This window comes from Setaria viridis, chromosome 8 (assembly GCF_005286985.2).
Source record: "Setaria viridis chromosome 8, Setaria_viridis_v4.0, whole genome shotgun sequence".
Classification (NCBI taxonomy): Eukaryota; Viridiplantae; Streptophyta; class Magnoliopsida; order Poales; family Poaceae; genus Setaria; species Setaria viridis.
The window spans coordinates 40,220,954-40,248,600 of record NC_048270.2 but is presented as its reverse complement, the minus strand read 5'-3'; the positions used below and the strand labels follow the sequence as shown (position 1 = coordinate 40,248,600).

Genomic DNA, 27,647 nt, shown 5'->3' with positions numbered 1-27,647 from the left:
AGTCCAGTACTTAGTGGATGGTTTGTCGCAGTGTATCATGTTTTTGTTGGTCTCAAATTTAAATTTGTGTATTTCTATGTGAACTTTCAGCAATATTTGAGGTTGTCGTAGTGTATCATGTTGTTTGGGTCTGAAATTTTAATTTGTGTATTTCTATCTAAAATTTCAGCAATGTGATGGATAGTTTGATTGTAATCCATTTTATTGATGGCTTGCATAATACGATGCAGATGGATCGGCAATGGATGTATAACGTGGATAGACGGAGCAAGGTATTTATTGATGGCTTGCATAATTTTCTCAAAGTGACCAAATCTAACAAGCTAGAGAACATGTTCATATGTTGTCCATGCGCCCAATGCAGTAACAAGAAGGACTATTCAAAGGTTTTCTGTGGACTATTCACATCCACTTGTTTAGATACGGTTTCACGCCTAACTATTTGGTTTGGACCAAGCACGGCGAAAGAGGGGTTGTAATGGAAGACGGCGAAGAGGAGGATGATGATAACAACATTCCGGACTAGGTTGCAGGCCAAACTTTTGCAGATACTACAATGGACGAGGCTAATGAAGATGAGTTTACAGAAGATAGCCCTATGATGACCTCGATCAGGTGCTAAGAGATGCACACAGAGATTGCGAAACTGACAAGGAAGCAACAAAGTTACAGTGCATGATAAATGATCATAAAAAATTGCCAGCAGGGCCATAAAAAACTGGGTACCACACTAGAATTTATGCAATGGAAGGTCAAAAATGGTGTGTCTGATAAGACATTTCAAGGGATGTTGGAAATTGTCAAGAAGATTCTTCCCGAGAATAATGAATCGTCATCCACAACATATGAAGCTAAATGGATTGTTTGCCCTCTGGGATTGGAAGTTCAAAAGATACATGCATACCTTAATGATTGTATCCTCTATCGCGGTGCTGAATACGAGAAACTGGATGCTTGTCCCGTGTGCGAAGCGCTGCAGTATAAGATCAGGCGAGATGATCCTGGTGATATCAAGGGGTAGCCTCCTAAGAAGAGAGTTCTTGCGAAAGTGATGTGATATTTCTCTATAATACCACGCTTGAAGCGCTTGTTCAGGAACAAGGCGAATGCTAAGTTGATGCGATGGCACGAAGAAAAACGTAAGAAAGATAAGATGCTGAGACACCTCGCTGATGGGATTCAGTGGAGATCAATTGATAGAGCATTTTCAGACTTTGAATGTGATGCAAGGAACATAAGGTTTGGTTTAAGTACTGATGGATTCAATCCATTCGGTGAGTTGAGTAGTGGTTATAGTACTTGGCCTGTAACCTTATGTATGTTCAACGTTCCTCCTTGGCTGTGCATGAAGTGGAAGTTCATTATGATGCTGGCGCTTATCCAAGGCTCAAAACAACCCGGCAATGACATTGATGTGTACCTAAAACCGTTGGTTGATGAACTTTTACAGGTCTGGAAGGAAAAAGGTCTACGTGTGTGGGATGAGGATAAACAAGAGATGTTTAACCACCGAGCATTGTTATTCGTAACTGTTGATGCCTTTTTCAGCCAACATACGAGTACGCTAGATCACGTGGGTCGCGAACGGACCGAATAGCACAGAGGTTGCGCAGGCCGGTTAGACCGGTCCAGCAATCCGGACAGAACAGTTTGCTAGGGTTTAGCCGGGATCAGTCGTTCGAGGGGGTAACGATCACACTTATATGGTGGAGGATGGCTAGGTTTATGAGCAAACCAGCAAAGGGATAACCAATGCACTTACGTGGCGAAGAACGACTAGTTTACAAGCAAATTAGCAAAAGCCGTCAGGGCGCGGACGTCACTGGCGTGCCCTAGGTCGACCAGCAAGCCTAGAATGCCATCTATGATCGTGAAGAATAGTAGATGAACAGCATGGAGGTTGGAAAAGTATTAGAGTTGAGGAAATAAAGTAAATTGTAGATTGATTCGATTGGGATGCTCTCAATCGACCGTGACCCTTTATATTTATAGGGTGGGGAAATCTTACCCTAGTAGGAGTTGAAGATTACATAAATCCTGTATCAAAATACAACTCCTAACTCAGACTAGGCTGGATGGACCGGTCAGACCGCCCATCCAAACCGGTCTGACTGGTCAGCCCAGGGCTAAATCTTGTCGATGAGCTCCGGACTCTCTCATCCGGACTCCAAATTAGGTGTTCCACATATGCATTTCAATCGCCTCGACGAGCTCTACGCAATGGCGAAGTCCAATATGCATTTTGAGCACTTTGTTTAGACCGGTCTAACTGGTTTGGGGACCGGTCTGGTTTGCCAGATTGGCTTTAGGATCAATAACCGGTCAGACCGCTTCAATAGGCTAGTCAAACCAGTTGGTTTCGTCATATCAACCATATCTACTAACTTTGGTGCCATCCCAGGTACTTATTTGGTGATCGATCTGGTTTGTCAGATTGGCTGCAGGACCAATAACCGGTCAGACCGCTTCAGTAGGCTGGTCAAATCGGCTGTCTTCATAATATCAACCATATCTACAAACTTTGGTGCCGTAACAGGTGCTTATTCATCCATTTTAGCAAAATCACGTCCATAGCATCCGAAACGACCCTTTTGTCCTACGCAATTCATATTCAAGCCAAACTTGCAAAATACCAAGAGTTAGTACAAACAATTCTGGTACTAGCCTCACATATCTGGGGCCGTGCCATTTTTGGGCTCCAACAGTAATCATCAATGATTGGTCTGCACTGAGTAAACTTTCGGGACAAATAAATAAAGGGATATCGGACCTGCACCCACTGCTTAGACGACACAGATAGCATGTATTTGAAGCACTGTAAGAAGGTAGTCTATATGGGTCATCGTCGATTTCTCCCTGCTCACCACCAGCTGAGAGACAGCGGGATGTATTTCAAAGGGGTGCCAGAAACTTGTAAAAAACTTGCACACCATAATAGAAAGTGTGTCTTTGAGATGATAAAGGATGTAAAGGTAGTATTTGAAAAGGGTCTTGGTACCAACCTGTTCTGAACGACGATGACGGGCGTGCAACCATGTGGAAGAAGAAGTCAATATTTTGGGAGCTACCTTATTAGGAAATTCTAGAGGTTCGCAACGTAATAGACGTGATGCACCTGACGAAAATCTTTGCATGAACGTGCTAGGCTTCATGAGTGTTTATGGGCCCTCAAAAGATACACTGGAAGCACGACATGACCTGAAAACCATGGGGCAACGGGATGACCTACATCCGGAAAAGATAGATAAAGGATAACACTACTTATGTCCTGCCAGTTACACTCTCAGCAAGGAAGAGAAAGATAGCATGTTTGAATGCTTGAACAGTCTGAAGATCCCGTTTGAGTACTCCTCGATGAATCTGACGTATTATTCTCGATGACGGTGCACCTATCCAAAGTGCGCTCACTTGCAGTTTCTAGCAATACCAATAAGCAGTTGTCTGATGTTTCGACCTTCAAACTTGTACGGGTTCTGGACCTTGAAGGTGCCACGGGTTTGCGAAAGCGCCAGCTGAGGAGCATCAGGAGCTTGGTTCTGCTGAGATACTTGAGTCTGAGAGGGATCGATGCCTACCAGCTCCCTAGGGAAATGAAGGCGTTGCAGCATTTGGAAACTGTGGATTTAAGGCAAACCAATGTGAACCATTTGCCACAGCTTGCAACGGCAAAGCTGGTTTCTTTGCTTGGTGATACCGAGAGACATGGACGATATGCTTGAGCTGGAGGAGCTGTCTATGATTGTTGTCAGCCGTAGATACTCAGTGGTAAATGCAGCAAACCTTATTAGAAAAATCAAAGCTACTAAGGGTGTTCGGGGTAAGATTTGAAAGTTGTGATGACCAAATGGGACTAATGCCCTTCCTTGATGCTGTTAACAACTCCAACCTGCAAACCTTCGTTGTTGATGACTACTCTGGTGTGTTTCTTGGCCTGTTCGAGGGTTGTTGGTGCCCGCATTTGCGGTGCAACCACCTACACATATGAGCTAAACATTTCTCATTACCTGATCTCAAAAGTCCCGAAGAGGATTGCCTATCTCAATAGCCTGACGCATTTGCACATCAGAGTCTGTGTGGTTCTCGCGTTTGCTCTCCACCTTTACCCCCTCGCGGGCTCCTCCCCCTCCCCCCCTCTCATCTCCCCTTGTCAAAACCGGCGGCCAGGCATGAGGCCCCAGATCCGGCGCCATCGTCGAACCCGGCGCCCCGCTTCCTCCCCGCGAGCCCCCGCGGCCCCGCGTGGGGGAGGCTAGGCATGGAGCCAGCCCTGCGCCGGATCCGCCGCCGCGCCGTCCCAAGCTCCCGACCGGCGCTGAGAGGCCCTCTTCCCATTCCCTCGCAGATCCAATCCGCGAGCTCTCCCTCCACCAGCTCGCTGCCGTGGCGCTCTCAGTGGAGAAGACCTCGTCGGGCCGGGAGTACAAGGTCAAGGACCTGTCTCTGGCGGACTTCGGCCGCCTCGAGATCGAGCTGGCGGCAACCGGAGGCGGGAGTTCCTCCAGAACGCTCCGTCGTCGGAGCGGACCACCAAGGAGAGCATCCGGCTGCCTTCCGACGCCGCGGGCGGTGGCACCAGGAAGATCGAGGGTGCCAGCCATGGTGCTCAGCCTGAGGGGAACCGTGGTTCGTCGCCGGCCGGTGGCAAGCCGGGCAAGGTGAACCTGAAGATTCGGAACGTGTTGCTGATGTATTTGACAATGCCGCCTTGGCGTCACCACAGGTAATGCTCACTACAGAAATGGCTTTTTCTTTAAAAGGGAAAAACATACATATACATCTGCTATCTTACCTATCTCATTCAGTTAATTTTGGGTTCTTTTCGTAATACAGGATAGCAAAGAGTTCATCAGTTGCAGGCTTCCCTCGTTTGCTAATGTCCAGGAAACAAGCGTAGTTGCCAGTGGTTTCAAGATTCATGAGCAGGTTTCATTTTCAAACAGTGCCACTAAAGAACAGTATCTCAACTACATCTTACAATTCATTTGAACTGTACCAGTAACTCAACTTCCACACTGCAGGAGCAAAATCCAATGTGTAATGTGCCTATCCCTACTTTCACTGCTCGTAACCAGATGACAGTCACCACAACACAAGGAGCACAGATTCCTCAAAAGGTTTTTGCCTTTACTCTTAGAAAAAATAAACATTATCCTTAGTCACTGTATTCCTTTTGTGCTGCCTTTATCAGATTGTACCTGACATGGTGTTCCTATTTGCCAATGTTTAGATGCCTTCATGGGTCAATGAAAATAGAAGTGAGTGTCCTGTTAGCCGTCCTCCTGATGTGCAAAACCAAGCAAATTCAGCTGCAAATGGTGTCGGTGTGAAGCCACGAGTAAGGGCTTGTCGAGGACAGGCAACTGATCCTCACAGTATTGCTGAACGGGTGAGTTCTTTAATGAAATCACACCTCAGGACAAATTGAAAAGATATGTAATATTTTTGAATTGTTTGTTTTTCTCGCTATCTGTAGCTTAAGTTTGTAACTGCAATTTCTTATTTTGCTGCAGCTTTGCTGGGAAAAAAAATTTCAGACAGGATGAAAAAACTGCAAGACCTTGTCCCTAATTCCAATAAGGTACATTTTGTTTTTGTTGAACTTGCCATTAATTTTCAGATTGCAACTACAATTGAAGTTATTAGAATTAGTCATTGAGCTAATACTATGTTCTTAATACAATGACACACAACTGTCTTGCGTGTTAAAAGAAAAATCCACAGAGTAAGACAATAGAAGTAAGCAACTATTGAATTCCAGGTGCTTTCTGGAGTACATAGTTTCAAGTCTTTAATTCTACAAACATACTGGATCAAACTTTTGATATAGATTTGCCTTCTGATTTTTCATTGGGATACCAGTAATTCACTCAAATCCACTCATCCATGCACTGTCATGACTCATGTAGGGTTGCCATGGTCAACCTCTGTCAGCTGCAACCAATGCACAAGGACTGCTGGACACACAAGACTCGGAAGATGCCTTAGCCTTCGAGGAAGAGGTGGTCAAGCTAATGGAAACAAGCATCACGAGCGCAATGCAGTACCTTCAGAACAAGGGCCTCTGCCTGATGCCAGTTGCTCTCGCTTCCGCCATATCCACCCAGAAAGGAGCGTCCGGTGCTGCGACCCCTCATGAACGGTGAAGTGAAGACACATGCTCCTCCCATCAGCATGAGGAAACAACTGCAGGAGACAAAACTCAGCGGCTGAAGACGCGAGTATACCCATGGAGTACAAAGATAGGAAGTTAGTCTGACCAAATTCCAGTTCATGGCTTAATCTACTAATCTGCTTCTAAGAACCTGCTACACATCAGTTGATGTGTAATTTTCCCCTTCTGCTTTTCTTCTTCTTTTTTTTTTTGGCCGTATTGCATCAGGGACTCAAGGTGCACAGGGACAGGGGATAGTTGCTGTTTGGAAAGTTTGTATCTGGATCTATCAAGTTTCTCTTTTGTGCATACAAAATGTGAAATCTACCGGTTCAGTTTTGCTATGTGACAACTGTGACCAGACATATCCGAAGTGCGTGTTGGTGGTTGCTGCAGGTGATCATGTGCTACCATGAATCTTCGGAGCCATCATAAGGTGGTGAGCTACACACAGAACAACGGGACCAGACTGATTCTGTGCTGGTACGTGTGAGTTCCTTGCCAATGTGAGTTCTTGAGCCTTGTTTAGTTGTTAAAATTGGGAGTGCCAAAATTACTGTTCCGGCACTATAGCACACTGTAGTGTTTCGTTTGTATTTGTGAATTATTGTCCAAACATTGACTAATTAGGCTCAAAAGATTCATCTCACAAAGTACAACAAAACTGTTCAATTAGTTTTTAATTTCATCTACATTTAGTACTCCATGCATGTACCACAAGTTTGATGTGATGAGGAATCTTCTTTTTGCATAGTGCCAAAGTTGGGAGTTGAGGGTGAAGTAAACAAAGGCTTGGCCGACTTTCACTCTCGGTTTGTTAGGTGTAGCCATCTGCCATCAGTTCCAAATGATGTGATGTAAAGTTTTGGCAGCGAACGCTTGGTTTTCCAGGAATCTTGTCCTGGAAAATGATGGCGTCTGGCTTGGTGCGCACCTGCTGAGTGATGATGGACTTGCAATGAAGAACCCATGTGATGCTCAGAATCGACGCCTGCATTCATTTCCGGTGTATTCTGGTAGTTGTCGCATGAGGGGTTGTGACCGCATCTTATAGAAAGTCAAGAGTAGGAGGCCTGACCTTCTGAAATCGTATTTTTCACAGCAGCGTGAACAACAAGGAACTTGGGAAAATACGAATCAATTGATCAGCAATGCACGGGGCTTCAGAGCATCGAGGTTGCTTTACAGAAATTTCAAGATTTATGAAGTAGCATTGGGCATGAGGTACGGTGCAGATGTTAGATTAAAAACTTGAATACAATTTCTATTATTCATATATGGATTCTGCAGTATGTTTTTATTTCTTCGATGTACATCATGCCCATAGCTAATGTTGTTTGTTTTCGATCTCCCGATCGCACTCAAGGGAACTATTTTGGAAAGTCAGAGTGTACATAGTGTGAATAGTGAGCAACCTGAAAGGTGAGTGTTTCATTAAACATTCAGCCCTTGTGGTAATAAATTTGATTTTTTTTTTGTTATGTAACATTCAGTATATGTTACTTGGTGAGGCCATTAGCACTCCAGGCACACAGTCTGATCTAGCCAACAGATTCTGTGAATGCGGATCCTGACTCGGAGAACCACTCCAGACCTTGCAATTTGGATCCCTTCGCAGCATGAGTTGGATACACAAAGTTGCACATTCTAGTGGCCAATAGTCGCAGCACATTTGTCATGTACTCATAGTTGATCATCCTTATTTTCGTGAGTTGATCATCCTGTATTTGTATAGACCATCTAGGTAGCCACTAAAGAGATATGCCATGTAATTTGAGATGCTTTGTACACGTTTTGGATTCTGTTAGCTTGCTGTGTTAAGTATTAACGGTATTATTTTAATGAAAATTTTATATAATTGGTCAGAAGGAGGCGCGCCCCAGACTCTAGTCCTTGTAGAACGGGCAGCGTAATGGACGCTCCAGTGTTCAATTATGCAGTCACACAGCTACTACTTCATTTACTTATTTATAATAGGCAAGCCAAGCAATCTTTCAGGAAGTAAATCAGTTCATCAGAGTAAACCAATACCTGAGTTCAATAGTAGCAATAGGAAATAGTGTACAACACAACATAAAGATTACAATAGTTCCTTTGGGATATCCCCTTTTATTACAACCCTGTCAAACACTGAAACGGTGTATCTAGCAGCTCCAACCATACATGACACAACGAAACACTAATCAATTGACAATGAAATAAAAATACACAGTACCATGGGATGGATATACCTGCCATCCCTATTTATTTAGCAAACAACAACCAAATTATTTTGCAATTTCAAGCATTGATAATATAGTCAACGATTACCTTCAGCTTATCAGTAGTGTAGTTCTTCAAATCTTTGACCAAGAACCTGGTGATTTCAGCAGCTTCCTTCCTTTCCTTTTCTTTTATTTTAGGGGTTTCTGTTTCTTGTGTTCCTGCTTCATCACTTTCTTTTAATTCCGCAGCTAGGCCATTAACTCTGAGGTGCACCTCCCGGAGGTTTTCTAATGTGTCGATGCCAAATAAACCTTCAAAGGCTTCAAACCGCGCCTGAATCATCTCTAATGCTGGCATTGCATTGTCACCAAATCCCAGCTTTGGCACAAGGGGTGCAAAGAAGCGTAGCAGCTTAAGACTCGGGAATCCTGCTGGAACAAAGATCTCCCCATCAGAATCTGATTTATTCTTCTCGAGGATGTCCTTTATTATGTCCTGATTCTGCTTTGCTGCACTAAGTGAAAATGTGAGAGAAAACAGTGATGGCAGGTCCTGGAGGAGCTTGAATGTATCAGTCCGGAGAACTGTCAGAGATAGCGTTAACTTGCTGAGGGTGTGGAGTTTGGATATCCACATTGGGGGCCTTTCCAACATCCCAGACAGTTCAAGGGCGATGAGGTACCTTGGAGGTGAGGACATGGAGTCCAGTGAGTTGATAAAATCAGAACCTTCATCGTTGATTGCCAGAGTTTGCAGACCACAGCTGAAAAGGTACGTAATAGCGGAAAGTAGTTGTGTGAAGATTTTATCATCTTTCTTTATATGGAGCTTGTAAATGGCAAGCTTTTTTAGCCCTATCATCTGATGAAGGCCATCGACAGCTGTTGATTCCCCAACAATCTCAATCCCTGACAGTACACGGAGTGCTTTCATTCCCTCCTTATTTTTCTCTTGCGTGGACGTACTTGTAACTGTGTCGTCCTCGCTTTTTTCCTGAGCCGATGTACTTTCCTTTGGTTCCTTAATTTTTTCTTGAGGCAACCTCAAGCCCTTCCGTGGGTTTTTATTGCCACCAAGTATGCTACTGATCCGTTTTAGCTTCTCTACAGATTTTGGTAGCTCCTCAACATGTGTCTCCCTTATGTCAAGAGTTTCAAGATACTCCAATTTTCCTATCTTCTTGGGGATTTTTGCAATCTCTGTTCTTCGGAGGCTTAGATACTTCAACACAAGCATTTTGCATATATGTTTCTTCAGATGTTTCTCTTTCAAACCCTTCCAACCCTCAAGATCTAGCACTTGTATTATTCCATTATTGAATGAATGGAAAGGCAATTGCTTCAGGCTTCCAAAAACAGTCACTGACCGCACTTGAGACAAGTTTATGTTTTTTGTCATATTTTCATGCTTGGAACCACTGCTTTGCATAGAGAGTCGACGTACTTTGTTGCTGGGTGGTGGCATCATCCAGTGGCCACCAACCACAGTAATAAAGTTCTCTTCACTTGATTTGGAAACAATGTATTCAAGAACCATGTCATGAACTAGAAATGTTTTTACTTTTCCATTGCTGTTGTGCTCCACAGGACGTATTAACTTCCTTCTCATGAGCTGATTAAAGTATGTCTCTGCAACTTCCTCCTCCGTGAGCCCTTGCTTCTCACTAACAAAACCTTCAGCTGTCAATCGCCGAGTCAAACGCTTCATACTAATTTTGGAACCTTTTGGAAACATGCTCAAGTACAGTGCACAGGTCTTGAGATCTCCTGGCAAATCATTGTAACAGAAATCGAGTATCCTTGTAACCCCATCCAAGGAGAGAGCAGTCACACTCTCTGGAAACAATGATTTGCAAACCTTATCCCAGTGATTACTGGCCTTGCTTGGGTTGCAGGCTACAAGACCAGCCATGCTGACTATGGCCAATGGCAGCCCTCCACATATTTTCAATATCTCCTCTGGGACTTTGTCCTGTACCTTTTCGCTTTCTTTGCTGCTTTTGGATTCATAGACACTTTGCTTGAACAAATTCTTGGACTCAACAGCATTGAGAAAATCAACTGGATGCAGAAGATTAGTTGTGCCAACTGGTGAGCACGCTGCGCCAACAGCTTGAAATCTTGAAGTCACTATTATTCTACTGCATTTTTTGTTCTCTACAGGCAAACAATTTCTGATGTCCCCCCATGTTTTTGCAGACCATATGTCATCAATTAAGAGCAGGTAGCTGTCAAGAAAAGAGGAGAACATATATGTTAGAGATGAGACAGTAAAACAAATCGTTTTATCTTTTCTGCGAGGATGTTTTTCATAAAACACCGTATTTTCAGAATTTAAAAAATCTCAAAATTTAGAGATTTTTTTATTAAATTGTTTGTAACCATTTTAAAACTTTGTCAACTTTTTCTTTCTTATACTAACTTCAAAATGGGCAAACTATTTTGTGTTTTAAAATGTTTTCAACGCTCGTGTTCTTGTTTGAGCTTCCTTGATTTGTGCCAGTTTAAGTTTGAACTCACTTCATAATTTAAACCATTATTCTTAAATCTATTTGCTCAACTTAAACTTCGTTCAGAGTTAAACGACAAGTCCTCATACATTTTCCAATGCTATCTCTATTCTCTAACTAACTCTCTCAGGTTGGGTTTAACCTCAGTCCGAGATCGAGATGTTCCTCTTTGAGCTAATCTTCAATATCTAGCTCAGTTCATCTTTCAGTTCTAACTGGATATATTTGAACTCCAGTTATCCAATCATATCCTTTGTCTCTCATATGTTTCGCGAATCCTAATAGCCACTTGAGTGATCACTACGCATGCGAGCAGCTGGATATCGAGCCATTGTTCATTCTACATGGAGGTCCCGATTTCCGAGTGGTCAATGGTGTCTCGAGGCACTCAGATCATAGACAAATTAATCAATTATCCAGATTATAGATGTGGAAGAAGAGATGATCGAGATAATTTCAATGGAGGCTGTCCTGCTTTGAGGTTGGCTGGGTACACAGAACTGTGAAAAAATTGTGGATAATGCATGGAAGTTGATGATGGAGGCTAGGTTAGGGAACATGAGTGATGCCATACAAGAGGTGGCAACTGACATTTGAAACTGGAGTAGATTTTTTTTTGGGAGACCTCATGAAGAGAATAAAATGCACAAAGCGACCCCTGTAGGAATGTGGAAAATGGAAGTTGAATGCACATAATAACAAAGGTCATGTAGAGATACTGAAATATAAGATGGAGAAGCTTGAGGAGCAATGTGAACTATATTGGTCCTGAAGAGATCATGCACATTGGCCGCAATAGAGTTTGCCTTTGAAAGAAAAAAGGGAGAACAAAAATCAAAAAACTGATGGGGGAAGTGTTGTTGCCCCTCATTAATAAGGGGAACTTTTGATAATGGAAACTTTTAGTACTCATTTAGCGGTATTTTTGGACTAATCCATATATTATCAGGCCACTTGGCGCCTAAAATACAACATATATTGGCAGTTTTTGTACAAATCTTGATTTGGGCCTGCACTTGGAACATTTCTAGGAGCCTGCATGAGGAAGATGAGCACAAGAAGACCCATACAGGGGTCAGGCCAATTGTCCCAAGTCCCTGTTGGTTGGCAAACCCAAAGCCCGATTCAATTACCCAAACCCAAAGATGAAAGCCCTTGACATATATATATATATATATATATATATATATATATATATATATATATATATATAAACTTGGCTGTTGGGAGAAAGACCGCCCCACGGTATTACATTAAGAAGAGCTCAATCGGAGCCCGACTGAGAAAAGTCACGAAAGCTAGCCTCCTCATGCATGAGATGCCGCCCCCTGTGGTTCGAGCCTTGACCTGTGCTTTGAGGCCCAACTCACACGACCAACCCCTTACACGAGGACCCGCCCACCACATGTCAGTTCACCCATGTCGACGAAGGAATGGGGATTCGAACCCAGGACCTGGGGTGCTACTAAGGTCTCTGCAACCACTAGGCTACAAGCCCATTCGCAGCCCTTGTCATATATCTTGTGTTCCCGAAACAATTCGTCCACATGAAGTCCTGATCGACATAGATTCACATAGCACATATCTTGGTTGTCTATGGAAAGAGGGTTTACAATTTTGCAAAACTACCCTGGGATGAAAGGGGGTCTCTATATTTTACTGCTACATACACTTATGATTATGATCATTAATTCTATTAAGTTCTATATCAGTGTGTTCTTATTTCACATGTTTGCATTGTCATATGAACTTAAGTGGTCTTAATGGTAGCCACGGTGAAAAGCTTAATCATTGCCGTCATCAGACCATCATAGTTTGCATGAGGAAGAGAGTTGATTATCCTTGCCACTGATAGTAGAAGAGTGGGAAAAGGCAGAGCTAGCACGTAGCTACTGCACAGCACTTAGAGCATATCCATTTGTGTAGTGAGAGTGTATGTAAGTGAACCTTACTGCACAGCACTTAGAGCATATCCATTTGTGTAGTGAGAGTGTATGTAAGTGAACCTTGATCCTTGGGAAGAACATTTCATTTATCTTGTTCGCGACTGTCTATGTAGCAACTTAGTTTTATTGCTTATTTCATAGATTGTACAGAAATCACTAAGAAGAGGTTTATAGTTGTCTCTTTCTCTCTTGCCCTACCTCTGTAGTCCACCACTCCTTGTCACTAGCTCCTATGCCAAGCTGCCACCACCTTAGTGCCACCACCATGGGCCAGTCTTCCCACAGCTGTTTCAAGCTTGCATGGCATACCAGGTTATTTGGGTATTATCCATTGGAGGCTCTTAGATATTTTTGTCCACATTAATCCTCGGCGAGATGCAGTAGGAAAGGAGAGAAATACTATAAGTTCTAACAAGATAGCAAAAAAAAAAGGGCCCTGCCAAGTTATTACCATTGGATGATAATTTCCCTTAAGGCTGCTGTTCCTGTTAGGCCAGCCACAATGCATGGTTTTATCACACTATTACCAAGAGTGCCATGTCAGTTTCCAACAAAAAGAAATTGTCATTCTCACTATACAGTTTCATAGATTAACATGCTCAGTGCAAGTTTCATTGGGTTTCATGGGAGTTGAAACTATGCCAGATGGGTTTCATAGGATGAAACTCCCCTCTCGTCTTTCCTTATAATTAACCTACCAAAGTTAGCAGTTTTGTTGATGTGGCATGGGATTTAATGCCCATGAAACTTCCATGACACTTCCATTGAGATTAGCCCTATAATACTATAAATCCTAACAAGATAGCAACACGTCTGGCCATTAGTTAACTGATCAATGTTTAGTGTTGATCTTTCAATGATTTCATAAATTATGTATTAATTCCCTCTTGCTGATGATTGACTAAACCGGTGAACAGATCTAGTAATCAATAAACAAGAAACAAGAAATAATCTTTCAAATACCTCTTTTCCTTGAGATGCCCTTTCACTTCGTTGACGAGTTCATCACCGTACATTGTTTCAATCTTCATCTGCTTTTCATCAGAGCTCCCATCGTTGCCTTGCTGTTTGTGCCCTCCGACGAATGGCACAGCTCGCTTTAATGTGTTCATAACGTGTGCTGCTAGGTGCTTCTTCTCCAAGCTTCCCTCCCCTGTGCTTTGCACTGCCTCCTGATCTCCGTCTTGGAAATTTTTTTTCCGAGAAATCTGATCTTTGTCTTGTGGCATGACTTGTTTCAGAATGCTCCTTAGGACTGCCTCTTGGTCGTAGTTTTGGGACACATTAACCCAAGCACGGCAGTCAAATTTATTACTGACTTTCCGGTACAATGCTGTGGCAATGGTGGTCTTCCCCACACCGCCGAATCCGATTATGGACAGAACACCATGCTCCTTATCAGGTCTGTCTACCCACTCCTCAAGCTCCTTCATGTCAGCCGTCACACCCACAGGCTCCTTCATACCGATGAGCTGACGGCTGGCGACCTGATGCTCCGCAATGTCATACGTAGCGGCACGGGCTCCGGAACTGTTGCCATTGCAGTTGCTTGGGTTGTCAACTCCATATCTGCTGCGTCGTTCGGCAATCTGTTGTGCCCGGATCTTGAGGTCAGCAATGTTGGAAGCAATTTCACGGCGAGGCCACCATGTCCAGACTTGATATATGGTTCTGACCATGAAGGCACATTTGACATCAGTGATGGAGTCATTGGGGAGGCGGTGGGCATAGTCATCTATGCAGTCCTCGCAGTCGTAGGCCATGTCACGGATCTGCTTCATCCAGTCCTTCATCCGATGGCCCTGCTCCTCCGGGGCAGAGCTGAGGTCGCGGAGGAAGGCCTGCATGGTGGCCAGCTCGTTGTAAATGTACTGGACGTCACCACGGACGCCCCTGACCAGAGCATACTCCTGGGCGAGAAGGCCACCCAGCTTGCCAAGCAGAGACTTCATGCTGGCTTCTGAAGCACCCACAACCAACTCCATCTTGTTTGTTCTATATACGGTGTTCACAGCAGGTTCTGAAGCAAAGACTTCCCTCGTTTGAAGATCTTGGAGAATATGTGGATCGGTTGACAACTTCAAATTCTATATATGTGAAAAAGAAAACCATAGGGGTCATCAAATTCTCCTGTTAACTGAACGCAAAGTAAACCAAAATATGGTAACCCCAGACCCTGGCCACCTCCCTTGCTACTGGGGATAAAACTACTAGCTGATTCGAATTAGATGGCATCCAAAAATTTTTCTCGAAAAACAAGATGGCTTATCAAAACTGAAATCAATCTAGCTGGATGCTGTCTTTTCAGCACATATTAGTTCAATAAAACCGAGTTCATCAGGGAAAAAGGTTGTTCTTGTTCACCAGGCATCAGCGTATACTATACTACCATGGCAAGGAAACAAGAAGCTTTTCATAAAAAAAAAAGAAACAAGAAGCTATCGCCCCAAAGAATCAAAGAAGTGGAGGAACCAGAGATGGAGCTAAAGAGTCACCTGCTTGACGAAAGCCCCCGTAGCTGGAAACCGAGGGGGGCGGACGGCAAGCGTCGAGGTCCAAGCGGGAACAGCTTGCGGCGCATGCAGCCGCGCAGGACGAAGGTGTGGTTAAATGGTTCCTTCGACTTAGGATGTTTTCCTCCGTATATAAAAAGGTTTAGATCAACATCCTATCATGCCATCACTTATGGCAGGCTCCTACAAGACTCAATATTTATCCTTCAAGGCATGTTATCAAAAAGAAAAATTGCCACTGCTACCCAGCAGGGGTAAATCGATCTGTGCGGGAAAGAAAACCATACGGGTCATCGACTACCATGTCAAGGAAACAAGAACCTATCGGGGAAAAGAATAAAGGCCTTGTTTAGTTGCCAAAGTTTGGAGGTGCCAAATTACTGTTACAGTACTGTAGTACACTGTAGCGTTTCGTTTGTATTTGTGAATTATTGTCCAAACATTGACTAATTAGGCTCAAAAGATTCGTCTCGCAAAGTACAACAAACTGTGCAATTAGTTTTTAATTTCATCTATATTTAGTACTCTATGTATATACCGCAAGTTTAATGTGATGGAGAATCTTTTTTTTACATAGTACCAAAGTTGGAAGTTAGAGGTGAAGGGCAAACAAGTGAAGGAGCGAGCCCCATAGCTGGAAATCGAATTCGGCGGCGGAGGGCGGACCTGCTGCAAAGCGTCTAGGGGGGAACGGTTCGCGGCGCAGGACGGGTGTGGTTAAACGGCCGGTTCGCTTCCACTACGGAGCCTTTCTTTGCAGGTGTGACACGCTAAAAACTTCTAGTTATTATAATCGTCTGCTATTATTGCCTTGTGCAGTGCACTCTAATCGTACTGATAATAATCTAGTTATTATAATCGTCTGCCATTATTACCTTGTGCAGTGCACTCTAATCGTACTGATAATAATATTTAGAACCTCTTAAAATTCCTATCACGTAGAATGTTTAGATACTAATTAGGAGTATTAAACATAGATTAAGATCCCGTTTAGATACACAGTGCTAAACTTTAGCACAGTACTAAACTTTAGTACCCTCAAATGAAGTGCTAAAGTTTAGCACTTGGAGCTGTTTGAATACAGTGCTAAAGTTTGGCACCTTAGGTGAGAAATGACTACATTACCCTCATTTATGGCTGACTTGGGGAAAAGTGGAGAGTAGAGAGAGGGGACAACCATGGAAAAAGTGGACTTAGGGACCACTTTTAGCACTATTAGCAAATTTTAGCACCCCTTGGATGTGCTAATGAAAAGGGGTGTGCTAAACTTTAGCACACTACTTTTAGCACACATGTTTGGATGCACAAGTGCTAAAAGTATGCTAAAACTGTTGTGCTAAAGTTTAGCACTATGTATCCAAACGGCGCCTAATTACAAAACCAATTGCACGTATGGAGGCTAATTTGCGAGATGAATCTATTAAGCCTAATTACTCTATGATTTGACAATATGATGCTACAGTAAATATGTGTTAATGATGGATTAATTAGGCTTAATAGATTCGTCTCACGAATTAATCTCTATCTGTGTAATCGCGTGCCATGGGTCATGGATCAACATGAACGATCTACGACTTACAAGAAGGTAGACGACGAGGGAGATGAGGATGGTGTTGTAGTTGGCCAAGAAGGTGTCGGCGATGATGGCGCCGAAGATCGGGGTCAGGTAGCTGGTGCCGGTCTCCGTAGTGACTTTGGAGGCGCTGGCCAGGTTGCTGCCGTGGAGGACTTTCTCCAGGTACACGACCAGGTTCGTGGAGATGCCAAAGAACCCTGTGCTCTCCAGGCACTCGAACCCTGCACGCAGCAAAGGCAAGCATCCGGTAATTAGTACATGTCAGAATATAATAATATTATTGTTTCTTAGATTTTGTTATTGTAAATTATCGCAGTAAAACTAGAATTTTATTTGTAAAAAGGGTAGAATTGAACGTGGAGAGGGTTGCTCACCTAGAACAACTGCTGGTGCCTCGCTGGCTGCGCGTTTTTTATCCTTCAATAGTGGCACTTGCAGGCTGTCGTCCTGAATCTTTGGCCCGTTGCTCTTTTATAATTAGCTCATGTTTAGTTCTTATAATTAACCTCCGAATATTGATATAAATTTTAGTTCGAACTAAAGATCCAAACACCCTATAATCGTCAGCCATTATTGCTGTAGTACACTCTAATCATGCTGATAATAATCTAATTATTGCCTTGTGCATGGCTCTCTAATCATCACTCTAGTGCACTCTAATCATACTGATAATAATCATCTTGGATCTATTGTGTTTTCTTAATTACCAATCTATCTAGGGGGCGTTTGGTTGCCTATATCAGCCCTTAGCTAGGTTCTGCCGGTGCAAGATTCCCTGTTTATTTGGTTTGTGTATCTGCCTAGCCAGACTCCGCGCGTGCAAGATTCCCTCCGCAGCCAGGCTTCGCCGGTGCGAGGAAATTGGTTGTTTCTGCCGGGCCAAGCTTGCGTGGTGCAGTTAATTAGCCATCTAATGATGTTATTAATACATTGTTAGCGTATATTAAATGATATTAACATATTTCGATTAATATTAAGGAGTAATAAGATAAACTAAGAGCTATAAGATAATAGTTTCCCCGTAATAAATGTCATTACGATGATTATTTATATATTTTCATCTCATTCAACTCGTACTCATCCAAGTAACCAAACAACTTCTCGAAAGAGCCTAGCCAGTGCAAGCAAGCAAACAAACACCATGCTCTTACATGCAATGAGTCTAGCTCTCGGGAGCCAGCTGGCTGGTGCGAGACTAGACTCCTCCAGTCAACCAAACAGGCACCTAATTATTGCAGCACATCCTATGCCATTATCGATGCGAGTGCAGCTCGCTGCCGGCGACTTGACTCGGTGGCAGCGCGGTCACTATCGACCACCGCCTCCCTGTCCCTCCATTATTGCCGTCTGCCATTATTGCCTTGTGCAGTGCAGAGGAGCGGGCGGCGGCTCCTTCCGTGACTGCACAGTGCCACAGTGAGCTAGCTAGCGAGGAGACAGGCCGCGTCGCTGCGCGTGGGTCCAGCATCGCCGCCCGGGCCGGGCTCGGAGATGGACGGTAGGCAGCTGCCCCGGCGATCCGTACGGGGTGACGCGGCGCACAGTGAAGCTAGCTACGGCCGCTCACAAGCCAAATGCTGCTGCAGAGCAAGCAGCGCGCCCTAGGTTTCCGTTCCGTTCCGTTTCCCCCTGGCCTGCTCGCGCTGCGCCGGCTGCTGCCATCACGTCACCCCCATCCTTCCTGAAAAAAGCCGTTGGCAACACAACAAATTGAGAGATGAAACGATTTATTCGATTTATTCAAATTGTTGAATATAATAGCTTTTCCTAGGTGGATCCTACGAACTTGGTGAATCATGCCAAAAGATACATTATTGGACGAGTGGTCTACTGTACTGTCTACAGCTGACATGCTTTGGTGGGGGCCGACGACTTGACTCGGTGGCTGCGTGGTCACAATCGACCACCGGCACCTTGTCCCTCCATTATTGCCGTCTGCCATTATTGCCTTCTGCAGTGCAAGTAGCGTGCTGAAAGTAATACCGTTACTCCATGATTAGGATGTTTGCACGCGGGTGTTTGATTTCTTTAGCTAAAATTTGGAGTTAAAATTTAGAGCTAAAATTTAATCTGTGTCACATCGAATGTAATTAGAAAGATTAAATATAAATTAATTATAAAACTAATTACACAGATGGAGGTTGAACGGCGAGACGAATCTATTAAGCATAATTAATCCATCATTAGCAAATGGTTACTATAGCAGCACATTTTCACAGCAGCACATTTCTCAAATCATGGACTAATTAGGTTTAATAGATTTGTCTCGCCATTTAGCCTCCATCTGTGCAATAGGTTTTGTAAATAGTCTATGTTTAATACTCCTAATTAGTATCTAAACATTCGATGTGATATGACTAAACTTTATTCCGTTTGAACCAAACGGGGCCCTAAAATTCCTATCACATCGAATATTCGGAGGCTAATTAGGAGGATTAAATATGAGATAATTATAAAACTAATTACACAGATGGATGCTAATTCGCGAGACGAATCTATTAAGCATAATTAATCCATCATTATCAAATGGTTACTATAGTACCACATTGTCAAATCATGGACTAATTAGGCTTAATAGATTCGTATCGTGAATTAGTCTCCATCTGTGCACTTAGTTTTGTAATTAGCTTAATACTCCTAATTAGTATCAAACATCCAATGTGACATGGGCTAAAGTTTAGCTCTGAAGCCGAACATACCCTTAACTTTTCACAGGTAAAGAGAGAGTGCTCCACTACACAGAAAGCCTGCTCCTGCCATTCGCTTGTGCATAGAGAGTGCGAGAGAGATGGAGAAGCGGTTTGCCGTGACCGCAGCAACCGGGGCGTTGGGGCCGGTCCTGGGGAAGCTCGCTGCTTTGCTGGGTGATGAGTACAAGCTTCAGGAGGGAACCCGGCGAGGCATCGAGTCCATCAAATCCGAGCTCGAGCCAGTTCACCATCTCCTGTGGAAGTTATGGGGGAGCTTGGATCTTGATGTGGCATGCAAGAACTGGATGACAGAGGCCCGAGAGCTGTCCTACGACATGGAGGACGACATCGACGGCTTCACTCTCGGATTGGAGCGTGGTGACGGCAGCTTCATCCAGCGGGAAGCCACGGACAGCCCTTTCATGGAATTCATGGAAAGGGTCAAAGATGTATCGAAGCGGTGCGGCGAGATGCAGAAGATTGGCGACGGCATCATCTGCAACCGTAGCAAGCTGACCACCGACCCTCGAGCTCTCTTCCTCCACAAGGATGCATCGGAGCTCGTGGGCATGGAACCAAAAAAGAAGGAGATCATCCAATTGCTTCAGAAGAACGAAATGGTATGCATTCTTGGAGCTGGAGGGATGGGGAAAACAACTCTTGCGGACCTGGTGTATCACGCAGTAGGAGATGAATTCCAATGCCGGGCTTTCGTGTCCGTGCACCCAAGTCCTAACATGACGGAGATTCTGGGTATCATCCTCAGCCAAGTAACAGATTGTGCAATGTCTGCTGGCAGTGGCACCGAACCTGCAGCCGAACAAAATATGGTCACCGACATATCAATTTCCCTCTCTGAGAAGAGGTACGACCTCTCCATTCTCACTCTACTTCATTCCTGATTGTGTTCCTAAGTACTCCGTGTGTGTTATTCTACTATTTTGAACAAATCATACTATGTTAGGAAATTGGAACGCTAGTTCCAAAACCCGTGCATGCGTCCGCACATATTTGCATTATTTTTTGAGAATCCATATAGATAATAATTGAACTTCGTAAAATGCCTATAATTTAGCGTTTGTAAGTGACCGATGTGGCATTATTGACCAATTCAATTCAAATTTCCTAATTTTCTTTCTGTTAGCAGTGGCACTGAACCTGCCGCCGAGCAAAATGATTTCATCAAAGGCATATCAAATTTCCTCTCTGACGAGAGGTACGTCGTCTCCATTCCCACTCTACTTCCTAGTGTACTATTCTGAACAAAATCATATTATGCTTGCAACGCTAGTTCCACAACCAGTGCGTCCAATCATATTTGCATTATTTTGTAAAATCCAGAGACAATTGAACTTTGTGAAATGCATATAATTTAACAATAATTCAGAGGTGACCAATGTGGCATTATTGACCAAGTATTCGATCAAACTTCTTTGTTTTTATCAGTTGTACCATGTTATTTTGAGTTCCCAATTTCATTCTTAACTGTTGTAATTGTAACAATTAAGTTGATACCCTAGCTTTTAATGCATTATGTGTCTAATTTTTAATGAATCATTTTTATCCTAATTCAAGGATGTTTTTTAATCCAAAACAAATAAAAAATAGTAAGATGAGATAAGATTTTTAGAGTTCCAGGAGCAACATGCACCCGGTCCGCATGCATTGCAATTGGACCCTAGGCTAGTGTTTTAACACATAAGTTGAGGTTTGATCCCAGACATAGGAGTTAAAGTTCAACTGGAGCATACCAGTAGCTCGAATACATCTCACCGAACTCTAACACTACTACATAGACATCACCAGATTTCTCAACCAAAAGTGGAATCAGATACATTTTCGCCATTCACAAACACGGTCACCAGCGCAGCAGGGAGCCCCCGGCCTCTTCCAGGCATCATTAGACGCAGGTTCTGATCATACACGTGTTTGTCCAGTGCACCATTCGCTGTCAGGATGCACTAGGCCCCCATGGGATCCTCTCCGGCTGTGATGTCAACTCTTCCAGCAAATGGGTGAAATGCTCCGGCCTAATTTTTTTTAGCATTTGCCATGCATTTGGATCGCCATAGATGCGGCAATGCTCGCCAAGCTTCATTCTGAAAACATAGACAATTTCTTAGTTTCCAGATGCCCCACAGGGCTGCAGCATTAAACATGTTTCTCATCACATTTTCTTTTTCACTGAGCCACAATTTTCAAGAGATTCAAAGTCTATGATGGATGCTCTCCTCCACACAGCAAAACAAACAAGTCCTGTCTTATACTTTTCATCTTTTCTCTAAGTTGTCTCTAGTCAGTAGCTTGTTTTTTTATAACAACAACAAGAAAACGTGCACTCTAGGGGGGTATGTGTAGCTTCCACACTGTTGGGGGTAAAAACAGGTGACGAAACCCCTCTAAAAGTTGACTATTTTGTACAAAGATTGTGTTGAGTACATCCCAGTAGAGGTGTAACGACATACCACCGTATCTTCCTCTACGGTTAGCACAATATAGTGGTAGCCAACTGCACTTTCTGCTCCGACTGTGGGAGCAGGTTAGGTGTTGCACATCTTCTGAAAGTGCATTTCAGGTTTACCCCAAGATGTGATAAGATGGCCTGGATGTAAAAGTTTCTATGCACCTTTTTTTTATAGGTACCTGGTAATAATCGATGACATTTGGCATTGGGAAGAATGGGAAGTCATCCGAAATGCTCTTCCCAAGAGTAATATGGGCTCTAAAATAATCATGACGACTCGTGTCAAGGCTTTAGCTGACAAATGTCGAACTGAACAAGGTGCACATGTGTATACACAGAGTTTTCATCACGAGGACGCTAAAAGACTATCAGACATGATACTGAACAAGTCTGTCGGAAGAGACATACTTGAAGCCAATGCACAGTGGCTATCCAGAAATATTGTGCATACGAGTGGTTTGATGCCGCTAGCAATAATCTGTTTGTCGTCAGCATGGGCAGAGAGCCACCATGTGCTAGGTGATGATGCGGAATACTGGTATATTTGGGTAAGTGAAGTGCTGATGGATAGGTTTCTGAGTACTCCATCCTTGAAACCACTAGTCCAGAGTTTATGCCTTGTTTTCGACGATCTTCCCGTTGAGCTGAGGACTTGCTTGCTGTACTGCAGCATATACCCTCTGGGTTATTTTATTCAAAGGGATTGCTTGGTCAGAAAATGGATAGCCGAAAGATTTGTTTCGCAACAAGAAGTATCAGAAGCTTACTTTGACAAGCTTGTTTCTAGGAATCTATTGCAGCCGGTACCCAAATACCAGAGCTTTTACATAGTCCACCCCATAATGCTAGCCTTCCTTGTATGCAGAGCAAAAGAAGATAATTTTGTTGCTTGTCGGCAGCACAATAATGGCCGCGGTAGCTCCTCGCACGCCAAACAGATCCGTCGCCTTTCTCTCGACACGGATTGCATTCCAGATGAGGATGTAGTATCTCATATTCGCTCCCTTGCTGTTCTTAGTGACCAACCCCACATTGGTGTCCCCTTGAAGAAGTTTAAAAACCTGCGAGTGCTAGAAATTGACAGCTGTAAACGTCTAGAGAACTTTTCTCTGGTGGATATATGCGGGCTGATCTGGCTGCGGTATCTGGGTCTCAACGGCTGCCTTGAAATCACAGAGATCCCACGGGAGATTTGGAGACTGCAGAATCTGGAGACGCTAGAGGTGAGGAACACAAGTATTTGTAAACTACCCATGGAAATTGGGACACTGGTGCATTTAAGGACTCTGAATGTAAGTGGCACAATGGTCACAGAGGTTCCAAGGGAAATCACCGGACTTTCTCGTTTGGAGAATCTGGATGTAAGCTCGACAAGGGTGAAAGAGTTGCCTAAGGAAGTAGGAAAACTACAGGAGTTGAGGACTCTGGACATTAGAGTGACTAAAGTCAGAGAGCTACCCCGCAGGGAAATTCCAAATTCTTTTTTAAGTGTGGTCGGCCACTTTGATTCGAGTTCTGGTCGAGTGGTGAAGTTGCCTCTGGGTGTCTTCAGATCAAGTGGTGATGAACAGGTTATTTCCTCTTCTGGAGCAAATTGCAGGGAGAGCCTATCCATCCTCGTGCTCTTTAATCATCTCTACAAGAGGTGTGAAGTTCTTCCAGTTCCGATGCATAGAGTTGCCGGGAGACACATGAAAGTCCCGCAGTGGGTCAAGCAAGACTTGTGCAATGTCTGCTCCTTAGATATCAGTCTCTGGAAACTGGTGGAGGAAGACCTCGAGTTTCTGAAGACGCAGATGCCCAACCTGCAGGCTCTCCAACTAAGGTTCGAGGTCCTCCCACGGGAGCCGGTTGCCATCACTGGTGGAGGGTTCTTGAAGCTAGAGACGTTCTACGTCGATTGCCGTCTGCCACGGGTGATCACCTTCTGGGAAGGAGCGATGCCGAAGCTGAAACATCTTGAGTTCAAGTTCTACACCGGCACAACAAGCCAACACTACTCCATGGGCATCAAGCATCTCGACAGTCTTGAGAAGGTCGTGTTCCGATGCTCCGAGTACTATACAAGTGACAGTCCGGGCATCCGCGAGACAATTGATGTCCTGAGAAAAGAAGCCGTGGAGCACCCCCAAGAGATCACCCTTTGGGTCAATGACAAACCTGAGGTTTTCGGAAACCGTGCAAGGAAATCTGAAGGCCTTGGCCTTGACATTGAAAAGGAATTTGAAGAATGGGAAAAACAAATTGAGAGAAGGGCAACGGAAATTGCAGCCGTGAAGGAGCGCATTCGTGAACAACGTCTTCGACTATCGACGGCAGCAGAGGGGCGTGCTCAGCGGGACAAGAACAACGCAAGGGCTGGAATTGAAAAGGAAATTCAAGAAAGGAAAAGCAAACTTGAAATCAGGGAACAACGATTGAGGGAAGAAGAGCGCTACTATAACATAAAATAATTTACGTTTCGCTGGGCCTAAACAAAAACATATTATATATATCTTTTTTTTTTCAAAATTGGACCTTCCTTCTCCATGACTCTATGTGACATTATCTGTACGCACACTTGATTGTCATTATTTTTCCAGTTTAGTTTCTCTTCGTCATATGCAGTGCTAGCTTGCACCATGCATCTGCACACTGAACATTCTGCATCGCTTGTTCCTAGCAACTTATCCATCCAATTATTCCAACATTTTTTCAGATAAAAGTCGCCATATGAGTATGATTCACGCTAGTGATCCAGTTATGTTAATTATTAGCTTCCATATTAAATAGAGTTTTAAAATATTTGAAGTTCATTAAGTAATAAACTAAGGAAAGAAAAAACCGAAGTGAATTTATTTAACACTTGGAAGCTGTTCTAATAAGAGGGATGATAGAGAGACATTAAATAACTTACTTTGAAATTATATATTTCAAAATATGTAGCACTTGATCTTGTAAATATTAGTAAAATGCATGGGACCTTTACACTGCACCTTATCTAGTGTGCTTGTCGAGTTTCGTAACATTTAAAGTTCAAACGCTATTTTATTGAGATGCTCCCATGTAGCAGGTATATTTAACTACAACCCTAAGCGGGATATATGAATAATAAATAGCCTACTTTGAAATTAAAAATTTCAAAATATATGGCACTTTGCATTGCGCATGTTACTAAAATGGAACGTCCACACCATATACATGGGCATGCCAAGTTTGATAGAATTTAAGCTTGAAATACTATTTTATTTAGATGGTCAAATAGGATGAATTGAATTGCAGGCAAGTTGGCATGACAGAATCACGTTATCCGCCGCATGCGTGCCATATTAGGTCCTAGTTCGTGGTTCGATAATTGAATGGCAATACAGACATTGTGACTAATGTTTTATCGAGAATGTACCTGGTAAGTTTTATTGAGCATCTCCTGGCAGGGCCGCGCTCGCCAGGCAAGCAGCTTCCTCACAGAAGCCACCGCAGAGGAGCCGGATCGGAGTAGACACATCACGGAGGCCAAGTGCGCACAGGGCGTCGATCTGCGCAACAAGCGATGATCCCGGCGGCGGAGGCCATGCATGGCGTGCTGCAGCCAAGCAGGGGCACACGTACGCCCAGATCTAAATTGGGGGAAGAATGTGGAGGAGAAAAAGGAGAGGAATTTTTGGTGAGGAAAGGGGGAAGAATACGGATGGGTCGCCTCCGGGAGGCCGATGGGCCGCTCAAACTCTAGGACCCATTCAGTCGTGTAAATGATGGTATTGGTCCGTCCTCTTTTAGCGGCATTTTTTTTTGACAAGTTTTGTGTCACCTTGCGTCACTTTATTATCTAGCTAATCGGTGAGTTTGTGACCCTATGTGTGTGTGTCGTGGCGCCTGAATATTTTGGAGCATCTATTGCGTATGATAGCAGAAATGATTTGTAGTTGGAGCACCTGTTTGCTCTGTTTTTTTTTCTTTCTACTTCAATTCAGTCGTGTAACTAGGTTGCAGCGTGCTGGGTTATAGGAGGGATTTTGTGTCACCTTGTAACACTTTATTTAGCAGTGACCTGTTGGCACATAACAGCAGGCGTGCACATAACAGCTGGAGATCAGATGCTGAAGTTCAGGTATGAAGTAGTCATTCTATTACTGCTGCAAGAATCCTGAGATGTTTATAATGATTAAAAATATAATGTACCTTTGTTTCAAAAACTCCCATGTAGTATAATCGGAGTGTGCATTAATGATATATGTTGATTCGAGTATTGCAGCTACATATACCTTATCTCCCAAATCATTGAACATGTCTGCCAACAGTGGCACTGCTTATTTGGAGATGCTATGATGTATAAATATACTTCCTCTGTCCAGAAATGATAGGCATATTTGAACTAGGGGAAAAGTCTTTCAAAGTAGATTTTGACTTTTAATTTCTCTTATAATATAATATCAATCGCTAAAAACTCAATGTCATCTCAAAATAAATTTAAGTACAAATATATTGATGCAAATTTTATATACTAAACATGCTTATAATTTAACTAATTGTTAGTCAAAGTTTGTAAAGTTTGACTTTTGATTGTAAAGTTTGACTTTTGATTGATCAAAATACGCCTATCATTTCTGGATGGAGGGAGTATATAATATCATCAGAAGTTTTTCGTATTTGCAGGAATGCCGCTTGACTCAATAATTTATATGTCATCTTGCAGGTACATAGTGCATGGATGTCTATCCTCTAAAAGTTGCACTGTTTTTCGTATAAATATGATCTTCAGTGTAGGTTTGGAATTCCTTACGTTTTATATAATTATGTTCACTTCTGTTGCCTTCAGATTTCTGATTCCTTAATAAAGTACCCAAGATTGTTGCATATACAAATGAAATATTAAACACAGGCAGGCAACTGTGCAAAAGGCTAATTAGCTGTCCTGCGTCAATGAATATTTGTATTTTCTGTTGTCAACTTCTGTTTATTTGATGCATTCAGCATTCAAGAAGAGTTGTCTGCCCATTTGCCCAAAATACAAAAAAGATTACAGAAAAGAGGAGGGGAGGAAAGTTCAGAAGAAGAGCTATTGCAGAGTTTGAACTGAATAGAGTTCGTTTGTACAGTCACAAGTCACTGACAGGAGCAGATGGAGTTCCAATGTTTGTCCATACTGAAAGCCTTAATGGCCAATGCAGGAATCATAGTGAATAACACTACAGCCTTTATAAGCTCCACGGTATCTGAGATCTGATAATGCAGAAATGAATAGGCTGGGGGTCCATGCTGAAAGCCTTAATGTATCAGAGTTCATTTGTACAGTTTGCTAATGAAGATCCTTTGACTCAACATGATTTGAGCTTGTTGCCCAGAACTGTCTCACAGCCACATGACAGGCTCGGGTCAAAAGAAATTTCAGAAGTAGAATGTGTGAAGGCAAGAATGTTGGGAATTGTTGTTGCACTTATACCAACATAAGAAGTGCACTTTTGCCCAGCTGGTTCTGACCAGCCTTTTTTGTGGTAGTGCTAGTCATACATCTGTAAAGTTGAAAAAAGTGTGACAGTGATTAGCTATAGTTTATATTCATGGAATCTAGACATCTAGCAAAGAGAGAGTACTCCATGTGCAAGGTAGTGAGGAG

The 27,647-nt window shown here is 43.2% G+C and overlaps 2 protein-coding genes and 2 long non-coding RNA genes across 24 annotated transcripts; 2 read left to right on the top strand and 2 right to left on the bottom strand.

Moving 5' to 3' along the window:
* The first annotated feature begins 4,024 nt into the window (after positions 1-4,024).
* Positions 4,025-9,923, top strand: LOC117833970 (uncharacterized). Of its 19 annotated transcripts, none has more exons than XR_011898974.1 (11): positions 4,027-4,720; positions 4,831-4,923; positions 5,019-5,114; positions 5,228-5,386; positions 5,511-5,578; positions 5,907-6,634; positions 7,043-7,167; positions 7,257-7,375; positions 7,518-7,573; positions 7,645-9,127; positions 9,466-9,923. It is a non-coding gene; the product is annotated as an uncharacterized lncRNA (long non-coding RNA). The 19 variants fall into 19 exon arrangements; XR_011898971.1 differs by having other exon boundaries at positions 4,028-4,720; positions 7,254-7,375; XR_011898966.1 differs by having other exon boundaries at positions 4,025-4,720; positions 5,907-7,167.
* On the bottom strand, positions 8,172-15,610 carry LOC117833967 (disease resistance protein Pik-2). Its single transcript, XM_034713560.2, has 3 exons — positions 15,307-15,610; positions 13,775-14,898; positions 8,172-10,583 (listed from the first exon to the last, which is right to left on the bottom strand). Exons 2-3 carry the CDS (start codon positions 14,794-14,796, stop codon positions 8,432-8,434), a joined length of 3,174 nt encoding a protein of 1,057 aa, XP_034569451.1. The 5' UTR covers positions 14,797-14,898; positions 15,307-15,610; the 3' UTR covers positions 8,172-8,431.
* A 4,006-nt stretch (positions 15,611-19,616) lies between these two features.
* On the top strand, positions 19,617-24,654 carry LOC117833968 (disease resistance protein Pik-1). Of its 3 annotated transcripts, none has more exons than XM_034713561.2 (3): positions 19,617-20,455; positions 20,735-20,806; positions 22,230-24,654. In XM_034713561.2, exons 1-3 carry the CDS (start codon positions 19,689-19,691, stop codon positions 24,505-24,507), a joined length of 3,117 nt encoding a protein of 1,038 aa, XP_034569452.1. In that variant the 5' UTR covers positions 19,617-19,688; the 3' UTR covers positions 24,508-24,654. The 3 variants fall into 3 exon arrangements, with proteins under 3 accessions (XP_034569452.1, XP_034569454.1, XP_034569453.1); XM_034713562.2 differs by having other exon boundaries at positions 19,618-20,455; positions 20,738-20,806; XM_034713563.2 differs by lacking the exon at positions 20,735-20,806.
* On the bottom strand, positions 21,196-26,112 carry LOC117833971 (uncharacterized). The gene is made up of 2 exons (XR_004635636.2): positions 25,437-26,112; positions 21,196-21,689 (listed from the first exon to the last, which is right to left on the bottom strand). It is a non-coding gene; the product is annotated as an uncharacterized lncRNA (long non-coding RNA).
* Positions 26,113-27,647: the final 1,535 nt, after the last annotated feature.